Source organism: Athene noctua, chromosome 5, assembly GCF_965140245.1.
Source record: "Athene noctua chromosome 5, bAthNoc1.hap1.1, whole genome shotgun sequence".
NCBI lineage: Eukaryota > Metazoa > Chordata > Aves > Strigiformes > Strigidae > Athene > Athene noctua.
Genome location: NC_134041.1, coordinates 9,316,165 through 9,337,943, shown reverse-complemented (window position 1 = coordinate 9,337,943; position 21,779 = coordinate 9,316,165). Strand labels below are relative to the sequence as shown.

The 21,779-nt window shown below is 37.4% G+C and overlaps 1 protein-coding gene across 1 annotated transcript in view; it reads right to left on the bottom strand.

Moving 5' to 3' along the window:
* SPATA6 (spermatogenesis associated 6) overlaps positions 1-21,779 on the bottom strand; it is a 46,656-nt gene that overhangs the window by 12,765 nt on the left and 12,112 nt on the right. Inside the window, exons 6-11 of the mRNA XM_074906251.1 lie at positions 19,318-19,398; positions 16,420-16,698; positions 14,707-14,794; positions 13,092-13,132; positions 11,194-11,369; positions 1,943-2,042 (exon numbers count right to left, since the gene is read on the bottom strand). Coding sequence (XP_074762352.1) covers positions 1,943-2,042; positions 11,194-11,369; positions 13,092-13,132; positions 14,707-14,794; positions 16,420-16,698; positions 19,318-19,398 — 765 coding nt within the window. The remainder of the gene's footprint in view (positions 1-1,942; positions 2,043-11,193; positions 11,370-13,091; positions 13,133-14,706; positions 14,795-16,419; positions 16,699-19,317; positions 19,399-21,779) is intronic.

Here is a 21,779-nt window from a genome sequence, read left to right as displayed (position 1 = left end):
TCCTATGCTGAAGTGTGAGGTGGGGAGGGGGGGCAGGGTGCTCTCAATCTTTATCATGCTTCCCACTGATACAGTAAAATAAATCAGAGGGGAAAGGTGGACAATTGGGGAAAGCAGTAAGTTAAAAATTGCAGCAATGTTAAAAAGCAGATTTCTGTCAACACTCATTTTTATAAGAGGAGAAAATGAATCAAAAAAGACGTCTTTCTCCACTTTGAGAGACTCATGTCTCTTCTCACTGACCAATAATATTTCTGTATTAGACTGTCAGACAAAAATAACAATTTCATCAGAGCTCCTAATCTTAATCTTACCTACCTGTCATCATTATATCCTTTTATCTTAAGTTTCTCTTTTCTCATCTTACACTTAAAGATGCTAAGGTTTTGCACATCAACAAACTTGTTACTCAGTTTCACAGAACTACAGAATCACAGAATGGTTTGGGTTAGAAGAGACCATAGAGATCACCCAGTTCCAACCCCCTGCCATGGGCAGGGACATCTTCCACTAGCCCAGGTTGCCCAAAGCCCCGTCCAACCTGGCCTTGAACCCTTCCAGGGAGGGGGCAGCCACAACCTTTCCAGGGAACCTGTGCCAGTGTCTCACCACCCTCACAAGAAAGAACTTCTTCCTTCTATCTAATCTAAATCTACCCTCTTTTGGTTTAAAGCCATAATCCCTCATCCTATCCCTACCCTCCCCTGATAAAGAGTCCCTCCCCATCTTTCCTGTAGCACCCCTTAAGTACTGAAGGCTGCTCTAAGGTCTCCCCGGAGCCTTCTCTTCTCCAGCTGAACCCCCCCAACTCTCTCAGCCTGTCCTCACAGGGGGTGCTCCAGCCCCCTGAGCATCTTTGTGGCCTCCTCTGGACCCACTCGAGCAGATCCGTGTCCTTCTGCTGCTGGTGCCCCCAGAGCTGGACCCAGCACTGCAGGGGGGTCTCATGAGAGCAGAGCAGAGGGGGAGAATCCCCCCCCTCACCCTGCTGCCCGCACTGCTCTGGGTGCAGCCCAGCACACGGTTGGCTTTCTGGGCTGTGAGTGCACATTGCTGGCTCATAGTCAGTTTTCCATCCACTAATACCCCCAAGTCCTTCTCCTCAGGGCTCACTCCTCGCCCAGCCTGTATTTGTCCTTAGGATTGCCCTGACCCATGGACAGGACCTTACACTTGGCCTTGTTAAACTCCATGAGGTTTGCCCGGGCCCACCTCTCCAGCCTGTCCAGGGCTCCCTGGATGCCATCCCTTCCCTCCAGCCTGTCGACCGCACCACACAGCTCGGTGTGGTCGGTGAACTTGCTGAGGGTGCCTCGATCCCACTGTCCGTGTCACCAACAAAGATGTTAAACAGCGCTGGCCCCAACACTGAGCCCCGAGGAACACCACTCGTCACTGCTCTCCACTTTGTACAATGCTTTGGTCAGGGAGATACTATGCCACAACTGGGTTTCTCTGGACTGCAGTATCAAAAATTTTTATTTGTCTAAAAACCACACTTCGAGATTCCATCAGACTCACGGACAAAGCCAGGTACTTAAGGGAAAAAAGCACATATCTAAAGAATAATATTAGCTCTACAAACAGCTGGACACAAGCAGCTGCCAATGCGCAGCTACAAAACGTGTTAATTCTCAATGCTCTACAGATCTGTAACATAGTCTTTGATTAAATCAGAAATGGAGAAACAGATATAAAAAAAAATGTAATTGTCCTTAATAACCCATGAGAGGGTTACCTATACCAGCTGTCCATAAAAGCTAAACATAAAGAAGGCTACTGAAATCATTATGAAACAGTTCAACTTACATACTGAATCCATATTTCTACAATGAAAGCTGCCTGAAAGGACAACATTATAATAAATCCAAGACTGTAGGCACAGTTCTCTTCCTCAGCCATCTTGGAGAAAAGCAAGGATTTAGTTTGTAGTCAAACTTACAAAAATTAGGCGCTGTCTAGCACTGTGCGTCCTTAAAATATTTTTCACTCTTTTATGGATCTCATCTCCATTTGCTGGTGAAGGCCAACTAGAGCTAAATCTGCAAGAGGAAGAGGGAAAACAAAGAAGAAATATTTTCTGGTTGAAAAGATCAAACATGCTTTTGACTCAGATTAAGGTTTTTTTAATTATGAAGCATGCATTGCTTCCTTCTATTTGGAACATACACAATGTTTAGATTTGATTCTTTTTCTCCTCTGGGATACAAGTAAAGAAACATTTCAAATCAGTGCACAAATCATATGCATCCACATTAGCAACAGAAAATAAAAAAAATAGAAAACGTTGATGATTTTGTAACGAGTAATATTTCCGTAATGTTTTTATTGTCCCTAAAGAATAGAAAAGCTATATAGTTATTCTATTCCCAGTGATCAAGCTTCATTGTCCTCTTTTTAAGGCAAGTATTACACACAAAACTCTTTTCACTGGAATAAATTATCAGGAAGATAACCCCAACGTGTGCAAATTGGAAAGCCCATGGAGTTAAAAAACCTGCAAATACACAATTTTATTTCACAAGATGGTACTGAATTTTAAGTTGCTCTTCTTCAATAAAAATGAGGTAGCTTGCTTGATAAGAGTGACTTAAAACCAACAGCTACTTTTGGATTTTACCATTTCATTTTTTGCAGCACGCTTTTTCCACTTTACTGAAAAAAAACCAAACTCATCCTTCTCAGAAAGTTCAGAAGCCTTCAGAAATTTCATATCAATAGTTATTCTCAGACTTATGGAAGGCAACTATGATTTTAAGAATAGGATCGTTTACACATCAACCACATGTTAGTACACTCAAAAATGTATTATTTAAAGAAAAAGAGGGGAGGGAGATCAATATAATGAAAAAAAAATATTGGGGAGAAGCTATAAAATGTTTACTTACACAATCTCATCACAGTGGACAGAAACAGGGCACTAGATCAAGATTGTGCATCTTCATTTCAATGCTTCCCAACCTCTGAGAACCTGACTTTGCACCGAGAAAATAAAAACTCATGATGTGGTATCATGCTAATAGGAATACAGATCACCAGGCAAGCTGCGAGCTGGCAAGCCATATCGCTGCAATTTGAGGTAATGGAACAACAGCCAACAGCAGTACTGGCTGCTGTACTCTGGGTGGATTAAGAAGCATAAGAAACAGTGACATGCTTTGATAGTTTGCTTCACAAATTTGATGCACTGGAGAAACATCATGACTCTGAGCCGTGAGATTCTACAGTGGGCTCTGGATGGGTTTGTGAGCCTGGGACTGCAAACCCGCCTGCCCTCTTCTCTCCAATTTATCACATTCCCTGCGTTATTATTCCCAGTCTATCACTCTGAAATCCCCAATCTGATTGTGCCTGACTTAGTTTACCTTCATCAAACTTCCAGAAATTTCAGTACAGCTGAATAACTCTACAGCTCCTTCCAAAAAGAACAAACCAAATACACACAGAAAGCTTCAGTCTAAAACAAGTAAATTGGCAACATTAAGATTAATGGAAGCAGAATCCTGAAAATGGGAAGGGCCAGGCTGCCTTGAAGGTTACAGGCAGGGCAAGGAGCTCTTTGAATGAACCAATCTTTTGGTTCATTCCTTCTATTACCACAGGGATAGAGATATAAGTAGAAAGTGACCAGCTGTCTGCTTCTGAGTAACATTCTTCTATTTTTTTGTATCTAATCCACTTATTTGGACTCATTTACCATTGTTTACCTTTCCGAAATATCTCTCTGTTCTAAACAGCCCCAACACTTTCAGCCTATTTATGAATTTCCTTAAATCAAATAATCTATTTCTGAATGCTTCTATTTTTCTTCAAGAAAGGGTGCCAAGGAATGACACAATATTGGAAGGATGAATCATATAATCTATAGAGGGATGTATTTTCCATATTTCTAGTGACATTTAACATTGTTTATCTTTGGATCATTACAGGCAAGAATTTTCACAAAGCTGGCTGTAACATTCATATTAGCATCCTGAACATTTACAATTAATTTCAAACCCAACAGCATGTATGGCAAATCCATACTGTTCAATTCTTTTGCATACTAGAATCTAACGATCTGTTGCACTAAAAGATCTCATATAACTTTTTCTAAAAGAAAGGAAAATGGTTTGTGAATTTGATTAGGGGAGGAAAGCATTGCATTTAAAGAAACAGAAGTTTAAGCCCCTTAAGCAGGCAGGAACATTCATTTCCATAACACAGTCAAACCCAGTTTGATGTACTGCATTACCATGCATGTGTTCTATCACTAGTGGTGTTTTGAAAAAAACTTTTTTTTTTTTTTTTTCTTAAGGAGAGGTAAAGGAAAGGGGTGGGAGTGCTACCATCATCTTATGACTTCCCATTGGCATTTGCAAACACTTATACTAATATTACAGAACCTCTGAATGCATGTTTAAAAATCTGCATCCTAGATGCAGTGAGAGTGAGTCATTTCCCATTTGACAAATAAAAGATAGACCCATGAAGTCATGGCATTTTCTTATTTATAGGGTAGTTGCTGTTCTTCCAACATCCAGGTTGCCGGCACTGAGAAGAGAGTTGGAATAGATTGCCTTTGGGAAATAAATTTTATGAAATTCGTATGTAAGATTTCAGATCATTGTTATTAATCTTAAATTTACAAATATCCTTGGAGATAAATGTATTTACTTTTGGAAAAAAGAAAACCCAGGTTGCTATTGTATTCATTTAGAAAATACACGGCTATGTCTGCAAGAAGAAGAAGAAGATTTAAGTACTTAATTCAAGAACTATTACATTTTTTTTCTTCAGATGATTTTATTGATCAATCCACTAGTGTGCGCTGTGGTATAAGAAACGTTAGCCACTTGCACATACCCCAAATTGAATTCACAAAAAAAAACCCAACAAAAAAAAACCTTAAGTGTGATTAAAACCAGTATCAGCTTCTTTTTAATTAGCTTTTCTAGTATTGTTATTGTATAATTTTAGTAATAACTACAGCATGCAATCCACATTTAAAGTCATAATGTTAATATGTATGCCAACCAAAACTCAAACTAAAATAAAATCATGCCTGAAATGTAACAGCCATAATTTGAAGTGAAACCTTTTTATGATATTCTAACTCTCCTATTGGAAATATTTTATAAAACAGGCTTTATAGCACAGCTTCTTAGAGTATAAATAAAGGAATTCCACTTGGCTAAAATCACCAGTAACAAGTTTTTAAAATGACTAGCTACTTATTTATGTGATTAAGGTGTCACTATCACATTGCAATGTTGAAAAGAAAGTAATTTCATTTCAATGACTGTTTGTCCTGATAAACGAAATAAACTTCTACAGCTGTATTCTTTGTCATACTTTCAATTTTCCCTGGGACTTGCAAACATTCTGCAGTTACATCAGTTTAAATTGTTTATTGATTCCAATAGATTGTATAAACACTTTGGAAATATAGCTCAGTGACCTAGAAAAAGCCAGATCAATCAGAGAACTTCTCAAGATTAATTTCAAAGATGTTGTGTCGAGTCTGATCAAGGAAACAGAACCATTTTCCCTTGTAATGTGACTAAAGGCATTTATTTTCTTTTATGAGATAAGGATTTTTTTAAGGTCATGCAGACAACATCTACCTTGATGGAAAAGAAAAAAAAAAAAAAAAGAAGCCAAGCAGACAGCCTAGATCTTGTGCTAAAGATTAAAGTTATTTTCATGTATAATTTTATCCATTAGGATGAAATACTCCATTAGAAATACAAACAGGATACATCCACCCATGTACTCTAGTCAAACAGCAGCTTGCGAACTTGAGAGCTGTAATAAATAGGAATTTTCAAATGTCAGACAATCCAATCATCCACTAGCACACAGCAAAAATGTTAATATCACATTTCAGCAGGAGATACTAATACATTTCATATCAGTAGGATTAATGCAAAAGCCTACTGCAGAACATTTGCAATGCCTATCATGACCCCTTCCCCCACCATCACACCTCCCAGCCTTGTGACCAACTCGGTGCATGTGGCCTCCATGAAGAATTCATCAACTTCAAAGACACAGACTTCATGCTGAGCAAAACCACATACAAGGACAAACTATCAGAGGACAGAAATCAATGAAGTACTGTAGTACCAGACTGGAGAAACGCTACTGTAATTGGGGGGAAGAGGGAGAAAGAGCTCTTAAAGGTAAGTATAACCTGAAAAAACCACAATCTGTAAAAACTTATACATTGAACAAGAGAGATTCTTGAGGAAACCAAATATATTTAATTCTGAAATAAATAAAAAAACACCCTCCCAGATTTTATATCCAAGTAGGCATTTATGCAGCTTTCACAGTAAGTGGAGAAGTTGCTTTATCCTCATTTAAGAGGACATGAAGTGGTAATTCAGTACAATGAACTTGGGTTCTCAGCGTATATTGGTCTGTATGGAGGCACAATAGAAAGGCTGGGATATACTTAAGAGTTTTACTGGTCGACTTAGTAAAGGACACAATTTTGTTTTGCTTTTTCTTAAAATGCTTGATGGCTATGGCGCTTAGTGTAGATGCAGCACAAAAGTGTTTTAGAGACTATATTGGTACATACTGGTTCCTGAATTGTAATGAAAATACACCAACATAAAAATCCTTATGTTCTCACAATATTTGAAGTGGAGGAAGTAGGCTGTTTTCACAATGCCAGGATACTACTTTGAAGCAGAAACAATTACACACAGACAATGCCTTAAATCAAAGCACGGAAGCTTAAATATTTGGAAGCAGTAGCTGACAGCTTAGCTGTGTACCCATTTGCTTTCCTTCTTCAGTAAGAAATGAAAAAAAAGTAAAAATTCCTCATCCTTTCTATACAGTTTCTCTTACTTTCAAAAGCCCTGTTTACAGTTAGGCCTTAAACCACGAGAGATACATTCAGTGCTGAGTTTTTAAATATGGAAAGGCTTTCTTTTGCCTCCTAGGTTTCATATCTAGCGCTTAAAACTGTGGCAGGATACATTATCCTCATCTAAAAAGTGAAACTTAAGTGGCAGACAGCTTCCGAGATTTCAAGGAAGACCAATAGTCCAGCTGAGCAGTTGCCCCAAAAAGGTTGAAGCCATCCTGGTACTAAATCATCAGAATGTCATAAATGGGCTGCACCTCCTTATTATTTTTTGGAAGCTTTTCCGTTACCATCTATCTTCTCTGAATTTATTAATTTATACACAAAACAGCTTTGACAGCAATCAATTTCAAATTTACTTACTGCTGCAGCAAAGGCAACCAGTGAGGATGAAAAATTGTACAGATGTTGGTCAAAAATATGAATCAAGGCTTAGGTACTAATCAGTTTTGCAGAATACAAGATGAAATAACTGATCTTCAAGTGCTGATTCCAGAAGTTAACTTAAAGAATACAAAACAAGTACACTACCCTAAGGGGTGAGACCCAAACACAATAGATTCAAGAACGACCTTACTACCAAATTAAATTCCAAAAAATCAGAAATAATGACTTCTAAATGGCTAGAAATGGACAGGAAACCTAGTTGCAACCTCCCCTTAGAGCAAACTTTTTTCCTGAAAAGTCTGCTAAATTGGTCAGTGTTCCACTTCTTAGAAGAAGGTTCTCAGATCTTAAACATACACTCTCACAGAAGTAAACCCTGTCTTAGGATGCACGCCACTCTCTAAAATATTAGGTGAACTACTCGTGTCTGGATTTTGCTACACAACAAAACTAGTATCCAGGATTCTGGGGTGACACATTTTAAGATCACTGAAGTCAAAGCTTCTGTTAACTGGAATTTTCAAGGACTTAGTGTAGGATCTAGTATTTCATTAATATCTAACTATTAGTATCTATCATTATAGCTATCATTAGTAATATCTAACTTCATGCTGGTATTTTCCTAGTACTTGGAAAAAGATAATATAAAAAGATGATAGTAAAACAATAGAGGAATATTATAGAAGGGCATCTGATCCAGACAGTTAACCTCTGTCTTTCTTCAAACAGAAGTCAGGTTTTTGTTAAATTTTATAGTAGTTAAGATCACGTCAGCCGTATAACCAGGAGGGCATAAAAAGACATCGAGCCGCACTTCACTTTGGAAGAAAAGCCTGCCATTTCCAGAGTAGGAAAAAGAATCATTTCATCCCAAATGCATGAGAAGTAGCTTTGCTACTCAACATAACAGAAATGGTCAAATACTCCTATGATTGCTGTAGTCTCTTGAGAAAAGGATTTCTCTGGTGCCAGCACATAGCTCCATTCAGAGGACTTCTGTCATTACCTTACAGAATCCATCTCACTATTTTTCCTTTTCTTTACAAAAGATACTTTGCTGCAGGGTTCAGTGCTGCAAGGAAGGCTTAGCTTCTAAGCCCCCAAGAAAAACACCGTCTTCTAGGAGTGTATGAGGATGTACACACACCAGGAAAGCAAGGACTAGACTTGAATTTTCCTTTCCTGCAGCAGCATTGAGAGAACATAGTGCTAATGCTCTTTCACAAAGCATACAGGACACTTATCTATGCACAAACGACAAGACAGTGGGGCAAGAAAACCACATTGACACACTGCTGGCCACACATCATGGGCAGGAACTAAAGAATGTGTATGTACCATTGCTCTGCCCAGGAGCTAGAATCACAATGGGAAGGAAGCAAAGTTGTACAGAAACATCGCTCTGCTGTCATTTACAACATCAGCTAATGCTTTCCTTAGGTGACCTAAATAATGAAAAAGGTAAAAATAAATGATGAAAAATAAATAGTCAAAACTCTGCTGCCTTGTTCAACAGTAAATCTGTTTACAGTTCTGCTTCCGGCTCAAACTCAGTGGAAATGGGGAGTGGGTTGGTTTGTGGTCTCTAGCAGGTTCACAGAAAGGGACTGGAAACTGCTAGAAAGCATACAAAAGGGCTCAGAGGACCTTATGCAAGACCCCCATTTCTGTATCACTGCAAAGTATTGCAGTGGCTTAACATCTACTCAGCAGGGCTCTGCGAAGTACACCCGAGAAGGCAGCCATTCACTTCACACTACTTCTTTTAAAAAAAAGGGAAAAAAGGGAACTAAAGGTTGAGGTGTGGAGTCAAGTTTCATATTGACTGTGGGTTTACTAGCATTAAAAAAAAATAGCCTGGATAGGCTAAGTTCTTTGTCTTTGTAATTCAAAATAAAATTGAGGAAATGAACACCAAACACTGCCAGATAAGACTATATTCTTGCAAATACACTAACACTGATATGCTTTCAGTAGTACTGATTTTCTCTGTATTTCTATGATCTGAACAGCAGCGTTTGCATGCATTTCCAAACACTGACCTCTGATCCATGTTTGTCATTCCAAGTATAAACTCTCAGTGTACAGTCAGCTAAAACCATTGTTATCTCAGCAGCATGAAATAGAGAGCAAATTTTTTAGACTATGCCCTTTACCTTCTCATTTTGAATTTTTTATGATGACAAAAGTAAATGCTTACATCTTTAATATGAAGAGATGTTACATCTCTAAAGTGCTGAGAACATTTGTTCTAATAAGAAGAAAAAACATAATTTCACAAGATCACAAATCTCTTCTAGAGAGGGGCTCATAAAGAGAAGAAGCAAGAACATTCAGACAAGTCAAGATTAACTCACAGATGACTAAATTACTATGCACGTAACAGCAGCTCACAACATACAAGACTTTCCCGCTATCAATATAAGGGACCCAGTCAGCTTTAAATATAATGCATTTTAAAATGTATCCTCCCCTCCCCAAAAGGAGTACAGCTGAAAAAAGGATAAAAAAGTCACTGTTACAGTATCTCTTCCCCAGACATGGGTAACTAATGCACAAACATTGTCAGAAGACAAGGTGACAAAGAAACCTCCTCCAAACCACAGATACATCCTAATCTCTGTGTAACAGTTCTCATGACATACTATTACACAGAACAACAAACAAGTAAGTTTTCAAGCAGAGGAAGATGTTAAAACACCAACTTGATCTTTACAAGTATTAAAAATTCAATCCCCACCTGCCATCTGTCATTTCTCTTTTTAAGGAAAAAAACAGAGACAATTTTTCTATTTTGAAAAAAAGCTTTAGGCTGTGTGTAGGCTATAAAAATGCACCCTGTGAGCATTGACTAATTGAGGTACCAATGGTAACAAGGATGAAACAGCCTCAAACATGTGTGAACTAGCAACCAAAGTACATGTCCAAGTAGGGCCTCAGGAAACACTTAGGCATTTGGGACAGAACATCTCTGATCCTCAGCTTCTCCCAGTTATTTTAAGCATTTGCTTATTCAGGGCCACCTTTGTATATGGGCTTTCTGCTCCCAGAAAACCGTCTAGTAATTTACTAAACTGAACATACAGTAGAAGCATTGTGCACCAAGTACATGTTCTACTCAGCAGGAGGTAGGGAATGCTCTCCTTGAAGGACTGGAGGACTTATGCAAGAAAAAATCTGCTGCTTTTGACATTTCTTCCATTCTACCCTCATGCAACACTGAAGCTATGAGGTTTGCCCAAGATATTAATCCAGGGATTGAAATCCACTGAACTAAGTGATATTAGAAGCTGTCTCCACTTCCATTGGAGTCAGTGGAGACTACTAAGAAAATGAATGTAAATATAGAAATTAATGTACACACAATTGCTGCAGAGGCCCACACTTCAGCTCAAACCAAACAAAACCTTAGGACTGTCAATAAAGCACAAAGATTGGAAAATAATACACTGATTAGATTAAAGCTAGCTCAAGCATGTTAGGCACACTAGTCATACATCTGACTACAGCACAGTCACAGGTATGTGCTTACAAACACTAGCCAGAAGGAAAAAAGGTTTCCAAGTACTTCCCATAAAGCTGATTTGACATGTATCTATATTTACATTCCTGAGATTCTAATTGCCTCTGAAACAGTGATTATTTATTTAAGTATTCTCTGGTTTAGTTGGACATTGGCAGCCTGAAATTTGGGGCTTCATTGTTGCAGATGTTAGCAACTGATCCTTTCCATTTCCATATTAGGGTTGTATCATTAAGCAGAGAGGTGATAACAAACATAGCACCTGAGGAAATGTCAAATGACAACATAGTTGTTGGGGAAAGATTTTTCAGTCTCTTCAGCCTGCACACCTCCAAACATGCAAACTATAGTCATGCAAGTACTGTTATCATCTGTTCATATTAATAATTCCAGAATTTCACAAACAAAACTAAGTCATTACCTTTCCCTTAGAGAAGACCGATTTAGCACAGAACTTAGAGAATGCTTCTGAAATGCTGGAGGTGCCGAATGCTCTAATGAACCAGCAGAATGGGACGTTCTGTTGGGTGGATCTGAGATCACATCCTCCTTGCAAACATGGGAACTGTCAACACCTTTTCCACGAGTAGATTTTGCCTGTAAAAACCCCACCAAACATCGCTAAAATTTATTATGAATATCAAGATATACAGTTTTCATGGGTTTATTTTTCAAAACAAAATGTTAAATGTTGCACATACGTGCAGGAATAACTGCCTGCTCAGGAAAGAACAGGACCCTCATTTCATAGAAAGAGCCCCGGTCTTAACTAAATCAAGTATCAGATGACTGTGGTATCTAATGCCATTTTAGGTCAAAGTCCACTCTAACAGCCTTTTTATCACCTTTTTTGGCTGCATAGTTTGAAGGCTTACCCTTCCCAGGAATCTCACCAATTCAAAATGATGCCTGAGAGTCTAAACCAACACAAACCTTAGACTTCTCCTCAGTCTGGGACTCCTCCTTAGACTTTTTTTTTTTCCCTCATCATTTGCTGTTCCTCAAGGAAAAACTCAGGCCCATCTACTCATCTTCTATTCAATCTCCACTATACTATTACTCCTTTCATAGTTCCTCATAACTGGAAACATACCACAAAAATGTCACCCTTTTACATGGCATGAGGACTTTTACACAAGCCCCTTCCCAATGCTGAGAAAAAAACCAAACCCCACAACAAAACCAGATCAACAATAATTAGGCTATTCATTAGGTCTTTCCAGGCTGTAGGGGTTTTTTCCTCAGCTTTGTGAAACAGCTCCTCTTAAATAAAGCTATATTATATTTCTGGCAAAAAAAGGATACATTCTCTTCAGTCCTGATTTTGTGAGAATCACAAGTGCAACAAGAACACGATGAATTAACCTGTAGCTCAGCTATGTGCATTCTCCAGCCACTGCTCCTAAAAGCTACTTTCCCATGGCAGGGGGAAAGATGGGGGGAGCAGAGGGATGAGGGAGATGACATGATCTTAAAATAGCCATCATTTAAAAAAAAAAAAAAAAGAAGGATGTATTTAGCATATTTAGTAGAGAGTCTCTATTTTCTTTACAGTTTCTCTTTTACAGCCATGGAACAATCCAGAAGTGGCACAACGGGTTAGACTCACATGGTATGCAAAACTGCAATCCTTGGTAATACAAGTTTAGAATCTGACAAAAGTGCACTTAACATATATCAAGGTTTATCCTTATAATTCCCCTTCTTTCCTCCTCCCTCTTATCATCAGTTTTCCCAGCCATTAGGAAATCTGAGAGGCTTACATAATTAAATGCCTAAACCTACAATTTCTACAGTACTTCAGGAACACAGGCAAAATCAACCAAATGAGGATGGAAAGAATATAAAACACCAAAATCCAAAAGAACCCTGACAATCTTCAGATCCATTTAATACACAAAACAACTAAAATCTGAAAAAGGAAGGATGTGAAATAACAGAGCAGTGGCTTGCCAGCTGTACCAATGCCGCCTTTGCATACAATTCCAGAATGAAGTGTGCTTCCAGAATGAATGGGAAGGCAAATGCAAACTGCCTTTAAAGGCTCTTCTACAGCCTTGTCACAAGCCTTAACGCCAAGGAGATGCAAGTTCTGTACCTGCAGGCATGAGTATCTCATAGACTGTTAAGTTCCACTCTTCTATTTGTAAATAACCTGTCAGCAGGCCTAAACTGGGCTAGATCAGATTTAAAATGTCCCTCTTCTTGCTTTTGATACCACAGTAGATAAAATTTCAAAAATACCTATACAAGACATCCTTCTCACTCAGAGCTTCCCAAAAAAACAATGTGTAAACAATAGCGTTTCAGAGTACTCACTTCAGCTTTCTTGGGTCTGTAGCTGCCGAGAAGAGAAGGATCTGGAAAAAGAAAAGAGGTGCATCCCAGAAGAAATTCAAAAGAAAATGTGAATGTCCTAAATTTTATGAAATCTTTTATTATTACTATTAGTATTATTATTACACATTGTGAAATTCTGGACAGTCTCCTCAGAATATTTCAGGAAATCACTTTCTTTAGCTGAAAACAATCACTTCACATTTAAGGGACTACAATGTTTATAATAATGAATCAGCATATGCACCATCTTCTGCATAGACAGAAGTGGCACATTTTGTTAAGCTGTTAATTGCCTAAATCAGTATAAAATCAATCTACCATTCCCCAAAATTCTCATGTACATGACTCTACCTTACTAATCTCTAAACAAGGTTCCCTATGACCACCTCTCTCTCCTCCCATCACCTCTTCATTCCCTCCCTCACCACTGACCCGCAAACATGAGTACGAAGTGGAAACACACATGGCGAAACTATTAGGTCCATACTGGGCTTGGCCAAGCCCGAAGAGGTGGTTCTATGCTGCACAGCAATGTAAAGACACTCCCTCTATTTGCTACCTTCATGAAAGCAAAAAAAGGACTAAACTGTACTGTCAGTATTAAGATTTCTAATCCTAGAAATCTGTCTTTTTCAGAAGTTGCAGTTAAGCTTCAAGGCACAGGCAGGTGACCAGTGAATCATCTGGATATTAACAGTGAGGTAGACTTTAGTCTCCTAACCACTGTCCAGAAACCACCAACTCATTTCATAAGTATGCAGTGGTATCAGATAATAATAAGTCTGGTTACATTATCCAGCTACTACAGATTGGTAAGTATGACCCCAAAGGGAACCTAGTGAAACCTTTAAAATCCTGCAACCAGTGCCACTACGAAGAATAAATGTAAAATAACAAGTTCAAAATAATTTGCTATATAACAAATTATAATTAGTGAGGAGGTGCAATAAAAATGAGGCAGAGCACACATAACAAACAAATACTGATGAGACTCATTAAAATCCTCATATTGCCAGCCACATTCAATCAAAGCAAGTTTTAGGGTATCTCTTTAAATTTCTGGTCCCACACCTTTGAGTAAACCCTCACTGATCAGTAAACCCTTACTGATACCAATGAATGCCAAAGCAGATAATGGAGCACATCCTGGATTCTCATTAATAATGGTAAGTCACAGATCCACTACTCACAAATACTGCTGAAATAAACATTTTTCATTTTTGAAGCAAGAGAGCCCTTGAAGTTCAGAATGATCAATACTCCAAGCCTGATCAACACACCCACAGACTGGTGCAGATTTGCTACACTATCCAACTCATCAAAACAAGTGGAGTGAAACAGTACTTGCCTGGGCTTTGGTATTTTCTATTCCTCCTTTCATATTATGTAGAACTATGTTCCAAGTTTCTTGAGGTAAAGAACTACTCAAACCCACCTTTTATTCAGCATTCTTCCTACTCCTATGAAGAAAGACCAGCTTTTCCTCCATTATAGATTATAGATTACTTAAATAAAAAAAACAAAAGAAAATAACCTGACTAAACTACTGCAGAAAACAAAAGCACTGATGATATTTATAGGAGGAAATACTGACCATGATCTACCTTGGTCCAGGCTTCTGCGGTGCTTTCTCGTGTGGGACACCAGGTATGAAGTTTAACAACAGGACTTGGTAGTTCAACCTGAAGCAAAAATAATGTTAAGCAGCTCAGTATCAGATGTATCAATTCCTATTTTTCTGTTTTCATTCACAAGATCATATCTAGTCCTTTCTGAAATATTTTATTCTTATTTAAATACTATTTAGAACTATTTAAACAACACTTTGCTCATATTACATGTATTATTAGCATTACTGTGCATAAACAAAAAGTGCTAGAAAAGTCTAGAAAACACTGAATATCATCTTGTTCAAAGAAAAAAAATGCAGAGTTTCTCCTTCATCTATAATGTCCGTAGTCTTTTTAAACAATTCTCAGTATCTCATAACTATTCCAAACAGTCCAGATCTTATCAAAAGAGATCTGAATCTCTTCCTAATTAAAAAGTTACATTTAACATAATCTAATTTTAATCTTCATGTACACAAAATCTCCAGGCCAAAAGAGTCCTCAGCAGTAAAGATGCCCTAAAAGGAGCATTCTCAATCTAGAAAGGCCATGACAGACAGGATATGGTACATCAGTAGACAAGCTTTGCCCTTTTTTGTACAAACATAACTAAGCAATCAAAATCAATAATCAGCGTTTAAAGATGCTATAATTAAACTGTGAACTTCACCTATAGATCAAAAACCAGAAGAATTGATTAAAAGGAGTTAAAAGAAAATTATCTGAGAGAGATAAACAGTAGGTTGATGAATGATTAATGGCTTATTAAGGCTAATGGAATTTCTCAAAGGTACCTATATGTAAAATAAAACTTGGAAAATAATTCTAAAATTTGATATTATTGATTCATTTGTATATAACTAGAAAAAAAAATAAATAAAGTGAGAAGCAAACTAATTAAACACTAAATTCTCTCAATGGCTGTGACACGTGTCCAGAATTGTAAATATCATAATGTCATAGCACAAAATCAGAACAATCTCATTTCTGCCCCTACATATTCCAAGTAATTTTCTAAAAATAAAGGATTGTTGTAATCAGAAGAAAAATTTAGAAAAATAAAATATGAGAATATGATCCTCCACGAGGCTGGGAAATCTGGCCCCCTTGTATTAAAGCTTAACTTAAACACAGTTTCTTTAAATAAGTACCTAATTTCAGAACAATTTTTCATGTATGGTTAGAAAAAGTCCTTATGCGGGTGCTAAAGTCAGGTTGGTTATGAACTCTAAGTCAAAGTGTTAGAGATGTAGCTCTGAGCAAAGGAAGTGTTTCAAAGATCATAGAATGCCAACATAAAAAAAGTTGAAAGAGAGGAAGTATAAGTGTTCATAATGTGACTAGACACTCTTTCTTTGAAGTCTTATTCAGGAATTTTTAATACTAATATCAATTACTTCCAAGCTGAATTTATACACCTATTATCCTGTCTAGTGCGCTGGAAGAAAAGAAATGGGGCCTCAGAGAGTTTAACCAAGATATTCATGAAAGAATTTGATCTTTGTCTGTTACTAACGCAGATAAAAGAAATTTTATTTTAGTTAATTTTACATTTAAAGCACTATGTGACAGACTGTTGAGGAGAGAAAAATTATTCATCTAAACTAAGAGCTGAATGAATTTTTGGAGCAGTATTTAGTGAAAGAACAATATTTGATCTGAGCTTAAGCTGGAAGCACTTTGGAGAGAATACAAACCCGTCTAACTACAAATGGAGGTTTATCAGTTTCTCTTCTGAATTCATAAGGACCAAGGTTTAAATGGGCCAGTCGTTGCCTGGCTTCTTCTGATAGCTCACACATTCGTCTTTTTGTGTATGGAGATGGAGAACGGGATTTAGAAGCTATTGTAGGTTGCTCGTAGTTCTTTGTTGCTAAGTTGTGCCTGCTCTTCTCAGGTGAAGGAGTATTTTTCTTTGGTAACTTTGTTTGCAGTTTTCCATTTGGGGTTGAGTGGTGTGCACAATTCACATCACCCTAAAGTGAAAAAGAGAAATTATCTGGTTTGACAGCATGCAGAACAAAGATCACTGAAAATAATGCACACAGGGAACTAATTTAAGATTTAACAGAAATAGATGCCATGTCAAATGAAGTTCCCCTAACAAAACTATAATCAAACTGCAATTTAAAAAACAACAATGTATTTACCATTTTCTCTGAACCCAAAAGGAGGTTAAAACACACATTACTGCATGTTAGATGTTAAGTGTCTGATACTTACCCAATCAGCTTTCTCACACAGTTAAGTGTACAGAGACTGTAAAAAATTAAATTGGATTTTGTCACAAGTTCATTTAACACAAACTTTACCTGGATTGGGCATATACAGATTTGAAGCATTTTTTCATCTATTTAAACATTTTTTTAACCTTTTAAAAGGCTTACCCTTTAAAATAAAATACATAAAACGGAAGCCTACTAAATAGTTTAAATTATATGCATTTAGAGTTACCTAAAGCTTCATAAGAAGTGTAATTATATTATCTGAAATTTATATTTTCTTGGATCATGGTGAATTTACTAGTTCTTTAGAGTTATAATCAAGAAGCTACGTTTAGGAAAAAAAACCCTCTCCCCCCAAAAAGAAAACCAAAAAAACTTTAAAAACCATCTTTCAAAGATCCTGTCAAATCACATGAATACTTTTGCAAAAGAGGCCAAGCAGCTGTTCATCTGTGCAACTGGCACTTGACATCCAATATATGCATTCTGTAACTAAAATTTATAAAAATCCCACCATGATCAAACATTGCCTTAAAAGCCTATCTCTGAGTAGATACTACTTTCAAAGTACCTTCATACAACAGAATAAAGGTAAGTAGAGGAACAACCAACCTCAGCACCTCCCTTCCCACAACATAGGATGGGGGTGGTGCTGTTACAGTTTTTGTTGTTGTTACCAACAAAGCCTACCTAACAATCAGGACTGACACCCACTCCGAGTAACCACTAACTTCTTCAGTCACCAATTTCAAATCCTGGGAAACCGTTTCCAACACTGAAATTTTGTTTGAAATACATTATCTTTGTTTTGTAATTCCTGGCATTAAATGAGCATTCTATTACTCTACAAGCTTTATAGGTCAAGGCACTCTAGCTTATACAACGCTTATCAGGCTACTTAGTGAGCAGGATGTTTGAACTTTGAATACCTCAATATGGATAATTTGGTTTTCTGGTCAAATATGGCCCAAATTCACAGGCTATAAAAGATAAAAAATCATGGTATAGGAAGACTTTTCTTCCTGTTAGAAATTCTTTTTCAAACATGAGGAAGTTGACGTTAGTCTTAAATCTGAATGTCACATGCACTACTTCAGTTCAGAAGAACTCAGAAACAAAATGACCAGCTTGCCTTCAAGCCTTCTCCTCTACACCCAACAATGAAAGAGGCTGAGGCTGTGTGTTTGTTTTGCGTCACCATAGTTTCAATCTGGCATCACACAGACTATTCATGACACTTTACCACACCTGTACTAGCACTTGTGCAACTGGTAATAAACCAGATTATGGAATTGGCCCAAACAAAACCAGACCCATTCTCTAAGATTAATTTCAATTTCACCAGAAGCAGGCTGTGCTTCTTCTGACCTCCACCAGTCATGAAAATAGACTTTCACTGCAACACATGCAATCTGACATGCCTTTCAACACATATTAAATACTTTTAAGGACATTTAAAATTTTAAATCAAACTGCCCTTATTGAAGTCGCCTTAAGTGAAGTTAGTGTTCTGACAATGACAATTTTCACTGATTTAAAAAAAAAAAAATAAATCTAAGTGTCTCTGTACATTTCATTTGCTAAATTTGGAAGAAACTTCCCAGTGAACTAATTAGCAACACCACAAACAGGTCAGAGTCACCTAACCCTCTCTGCAGGCAAACCTTCCTGACAACCATTTCTTTGTAATGATATTGCACCATTTTTCAATAATATAGCAAAAAGGAGGATGTAAGAGTAACTTTATATGACAGCTTGTGCTAGGAAACCCAATCAAAATTCCAGTGAGACCAGAGACAAGTGCTATCAAATGAACACACACATTAGAGAGGGATTTTTTTTTTCCCCAGTCTCTTCAGCTACTTGTCCTTTAACGTTGCTCATTGCAGAAGCAGCATTTCCAGATTAATACAGACAGCCTTTTTAACAAAAATCTTAATTTCCATTACTGTTCCTGATATTGTTATGGAAAACAATTAAATTAATTGGTTTGGTTTTGATAATGTACCTTCTCTGACTTCACCTAGCTTTCATTGTCCTTAATTTTAAGTGTCAGTAAGAAATGGTGAGAAGGCATCTTCCCACCTACAAATACACCAGGGATTGACACTTCAGCTGATCATAGAACACAGCAGCTGATAATTGTTTCAGATTCAAGGAACTCTCAGCCTTTACTGTCATGCACCAAACCCACTCTTTACTCATACTTGATTAAAAATTTAATCAAGTTGTCAAGCACCCATGATAACTGCTTTAACCACAACAAAAGAATGAGAAAAGTTTGAAGTGAGCAGCACATGCAAAAATTGGAACCAAGGCTATCAATATTAAATCTAGAAATTAAATTGCAAACAATTAAATTATGCTAACCTGTATGTGACTCCTTCCTGAGCTTAACAGACTTTCTGTAATAAGGGAGCTTGTAGAAAATCTCAATTTTGGTGCAATTCCCTAGAAGAGAGACAATAATTGAACATCAAGCTCCAACTCAAGATAAAGGGAATCAAAGAAGTAAATGTCACCTAATGTAACAAACCATTCCTAATTTTCAGCCATCTCCTTTGTTAATTTCAGCCTTTAATAAAGATAATTAGAAAAGACAGAACAGCAATGGTAAATGTCAAGATGCTAACATTTGCATTTCTGACAATTCAATTACAGATGATTATATTGCTTTCGTACAACAATTAAGGTCTGACTTTTATTTCAATACATTTCTTTGTCAAAAGCTCTTTTAAAGATTTTTCATGCCATGCTATATAGCATCAATAATATTTCCAATCATGCTCTGGAAGTTTCATTAATGCTAACTTTGGAAACTTATGTATATATAGTCTCAATTGTGCTATCTTTTTTATAAAAACATTTTGAAAATCAGTCAATTACACTGCAAATAACTATTCGTTTGTAACAGTATGATTAAGAATACCCTTTATTCTGTAACCATTAGAACAGTCTGATTTCTGTGAGTTGTCTCCCATGTTCTATAACCATGTTCCACTTTCTCTCAATCCTCTCTTACACATGTGGCTGACAAGAGGCAACCCTTGACAGACCAATTTGGACTCAGTGGGGTCCAGCTGGGCCTCCCAGTCAACCAGTACACGTGTGCTAACGGCCAGCAGGTCCCTCCATCTTTACATGGGAAACACTTTCTGTTCAACTCACCTTCTTTTACTGCAGTCATGTCTAGAAACAAATTCCTCTGAAAGCTCTATTTCCTGTTAAATTTAGTTAGAATTGGCCAATGTATATGAAATTTACTGGGTGTAAATGGCAGAGATTATGACAGACAAGTGTTATTTCGCAAAACAGCAACATTAAAAAAGGCATAAAAGAACTAAAGGCCATATATGCTATAAACAAGTGGGAATCATCTATGTGCATCTTATACAGCTCTGCAGAAACAAAGAGAGAATCAAGTGTCCCTAGAACTTTCTACCCTCACTTCTTTCACCACAGACAGAGTTTGCTGCCCCAAGGCATCTGTGTGCTTGGGCATTTGTGCGCATGAACACACAAAATCACAGAGAAACAAAAAGGAGCTGGTCTGCTTGCAACTCTGCCCCACATTCTTAAGAATCAGAAGGAACTTCATGAGTGAAGTCTACTCCTGAACCAAACGATTCTCTACCACCTGCCTAAACACAAAGTGATTTCCCATAAGGGAATATGATCTGGGACCAGGTTATATTATGGAAATGAAATTACAAAAATGCCAAGAAAGCTCAGTCATAGCAATTAACAGAGTCCAGGATTCAATCAAGTCAAGTTATGGCATATAAAAGAGATTTTAAAGCTGACCATCTTTAATCAACTCATTTTTATTACTAATGAATTGTCAAGTGCTATCAACAATTTAAAAAAGGACACATCAGAATTAGTCTTCCATAAAAAGCAACAACAGAGCATCTACTGCTCTTACAGAGACTGAGAACAATTACAGACTTGTCAAATGCTCATAGCTAAAAAAATCACAGAAAACCATGGTTTCTTCAGAGAAATGGTTTGTGGAGAGGGAACACTGGATCACAACTGCATACATAGGCATGGATATGTCAAAAGTAACTTACAGGCCAAAAGCAATCAGAAGAGTTCTTCTGTCTTCTGCAGTTCTCAAACTAGGGATTGCTGAAGGATATTCAATACAGTATTACATAAAGACTGGTACGTAGGCCCAAACATGTCTGTAAATGAAAATCCAGCCAGAAAGTTTTTGGGAATCTATTTTTCTGCCTCCAGCCTAGTGGTGTCTGCAGCCCTGAGCAGGCTTTGCAGTCCTTCTGTACCAGTCATTAAAGAGAAGTGACAGGGACATAACACTAATTTGATCACAGAAAAACTGTAAAGGTGGTTCATATTTAGAAGAATAAAAGTTAGAAAAAAGTCTAATGTACTTTTGACTGTAAGAAGCATGAGTACAAGTCTGTAGCTTAAAAAAAGTATATATGAATATAACAAGGTCAGGTATTGGTATGCTAATGAAAGCATAAGAAACTGTTTTAAGTTACATGGCAAATACTGCATGAGGGTGGAGAATGGAGATAAGAAAGTCTGTAAGAAGTCACCACCAGTCAAGGCTTAAACATATTCTGAAAAGCAAGGGTTGCAGAGAAATACAGAAGAGCCGGCAAAAGCCTCAGCTGGGCAACACTGGACCAGGAGAGATAACCTGAGGCACGTCTTGTATGCTTATTGTGTCTGTAAGCTTCATAAGACATTTAGCCAGAGACATTATCAGCCAAGTGCCAGATTTCTGGAGGAGTTCTGATCCTCTCAACTTGGGATTCCTTCCAACTGGCAGATTAGCAGTGTTAATCAGACACTGCTTG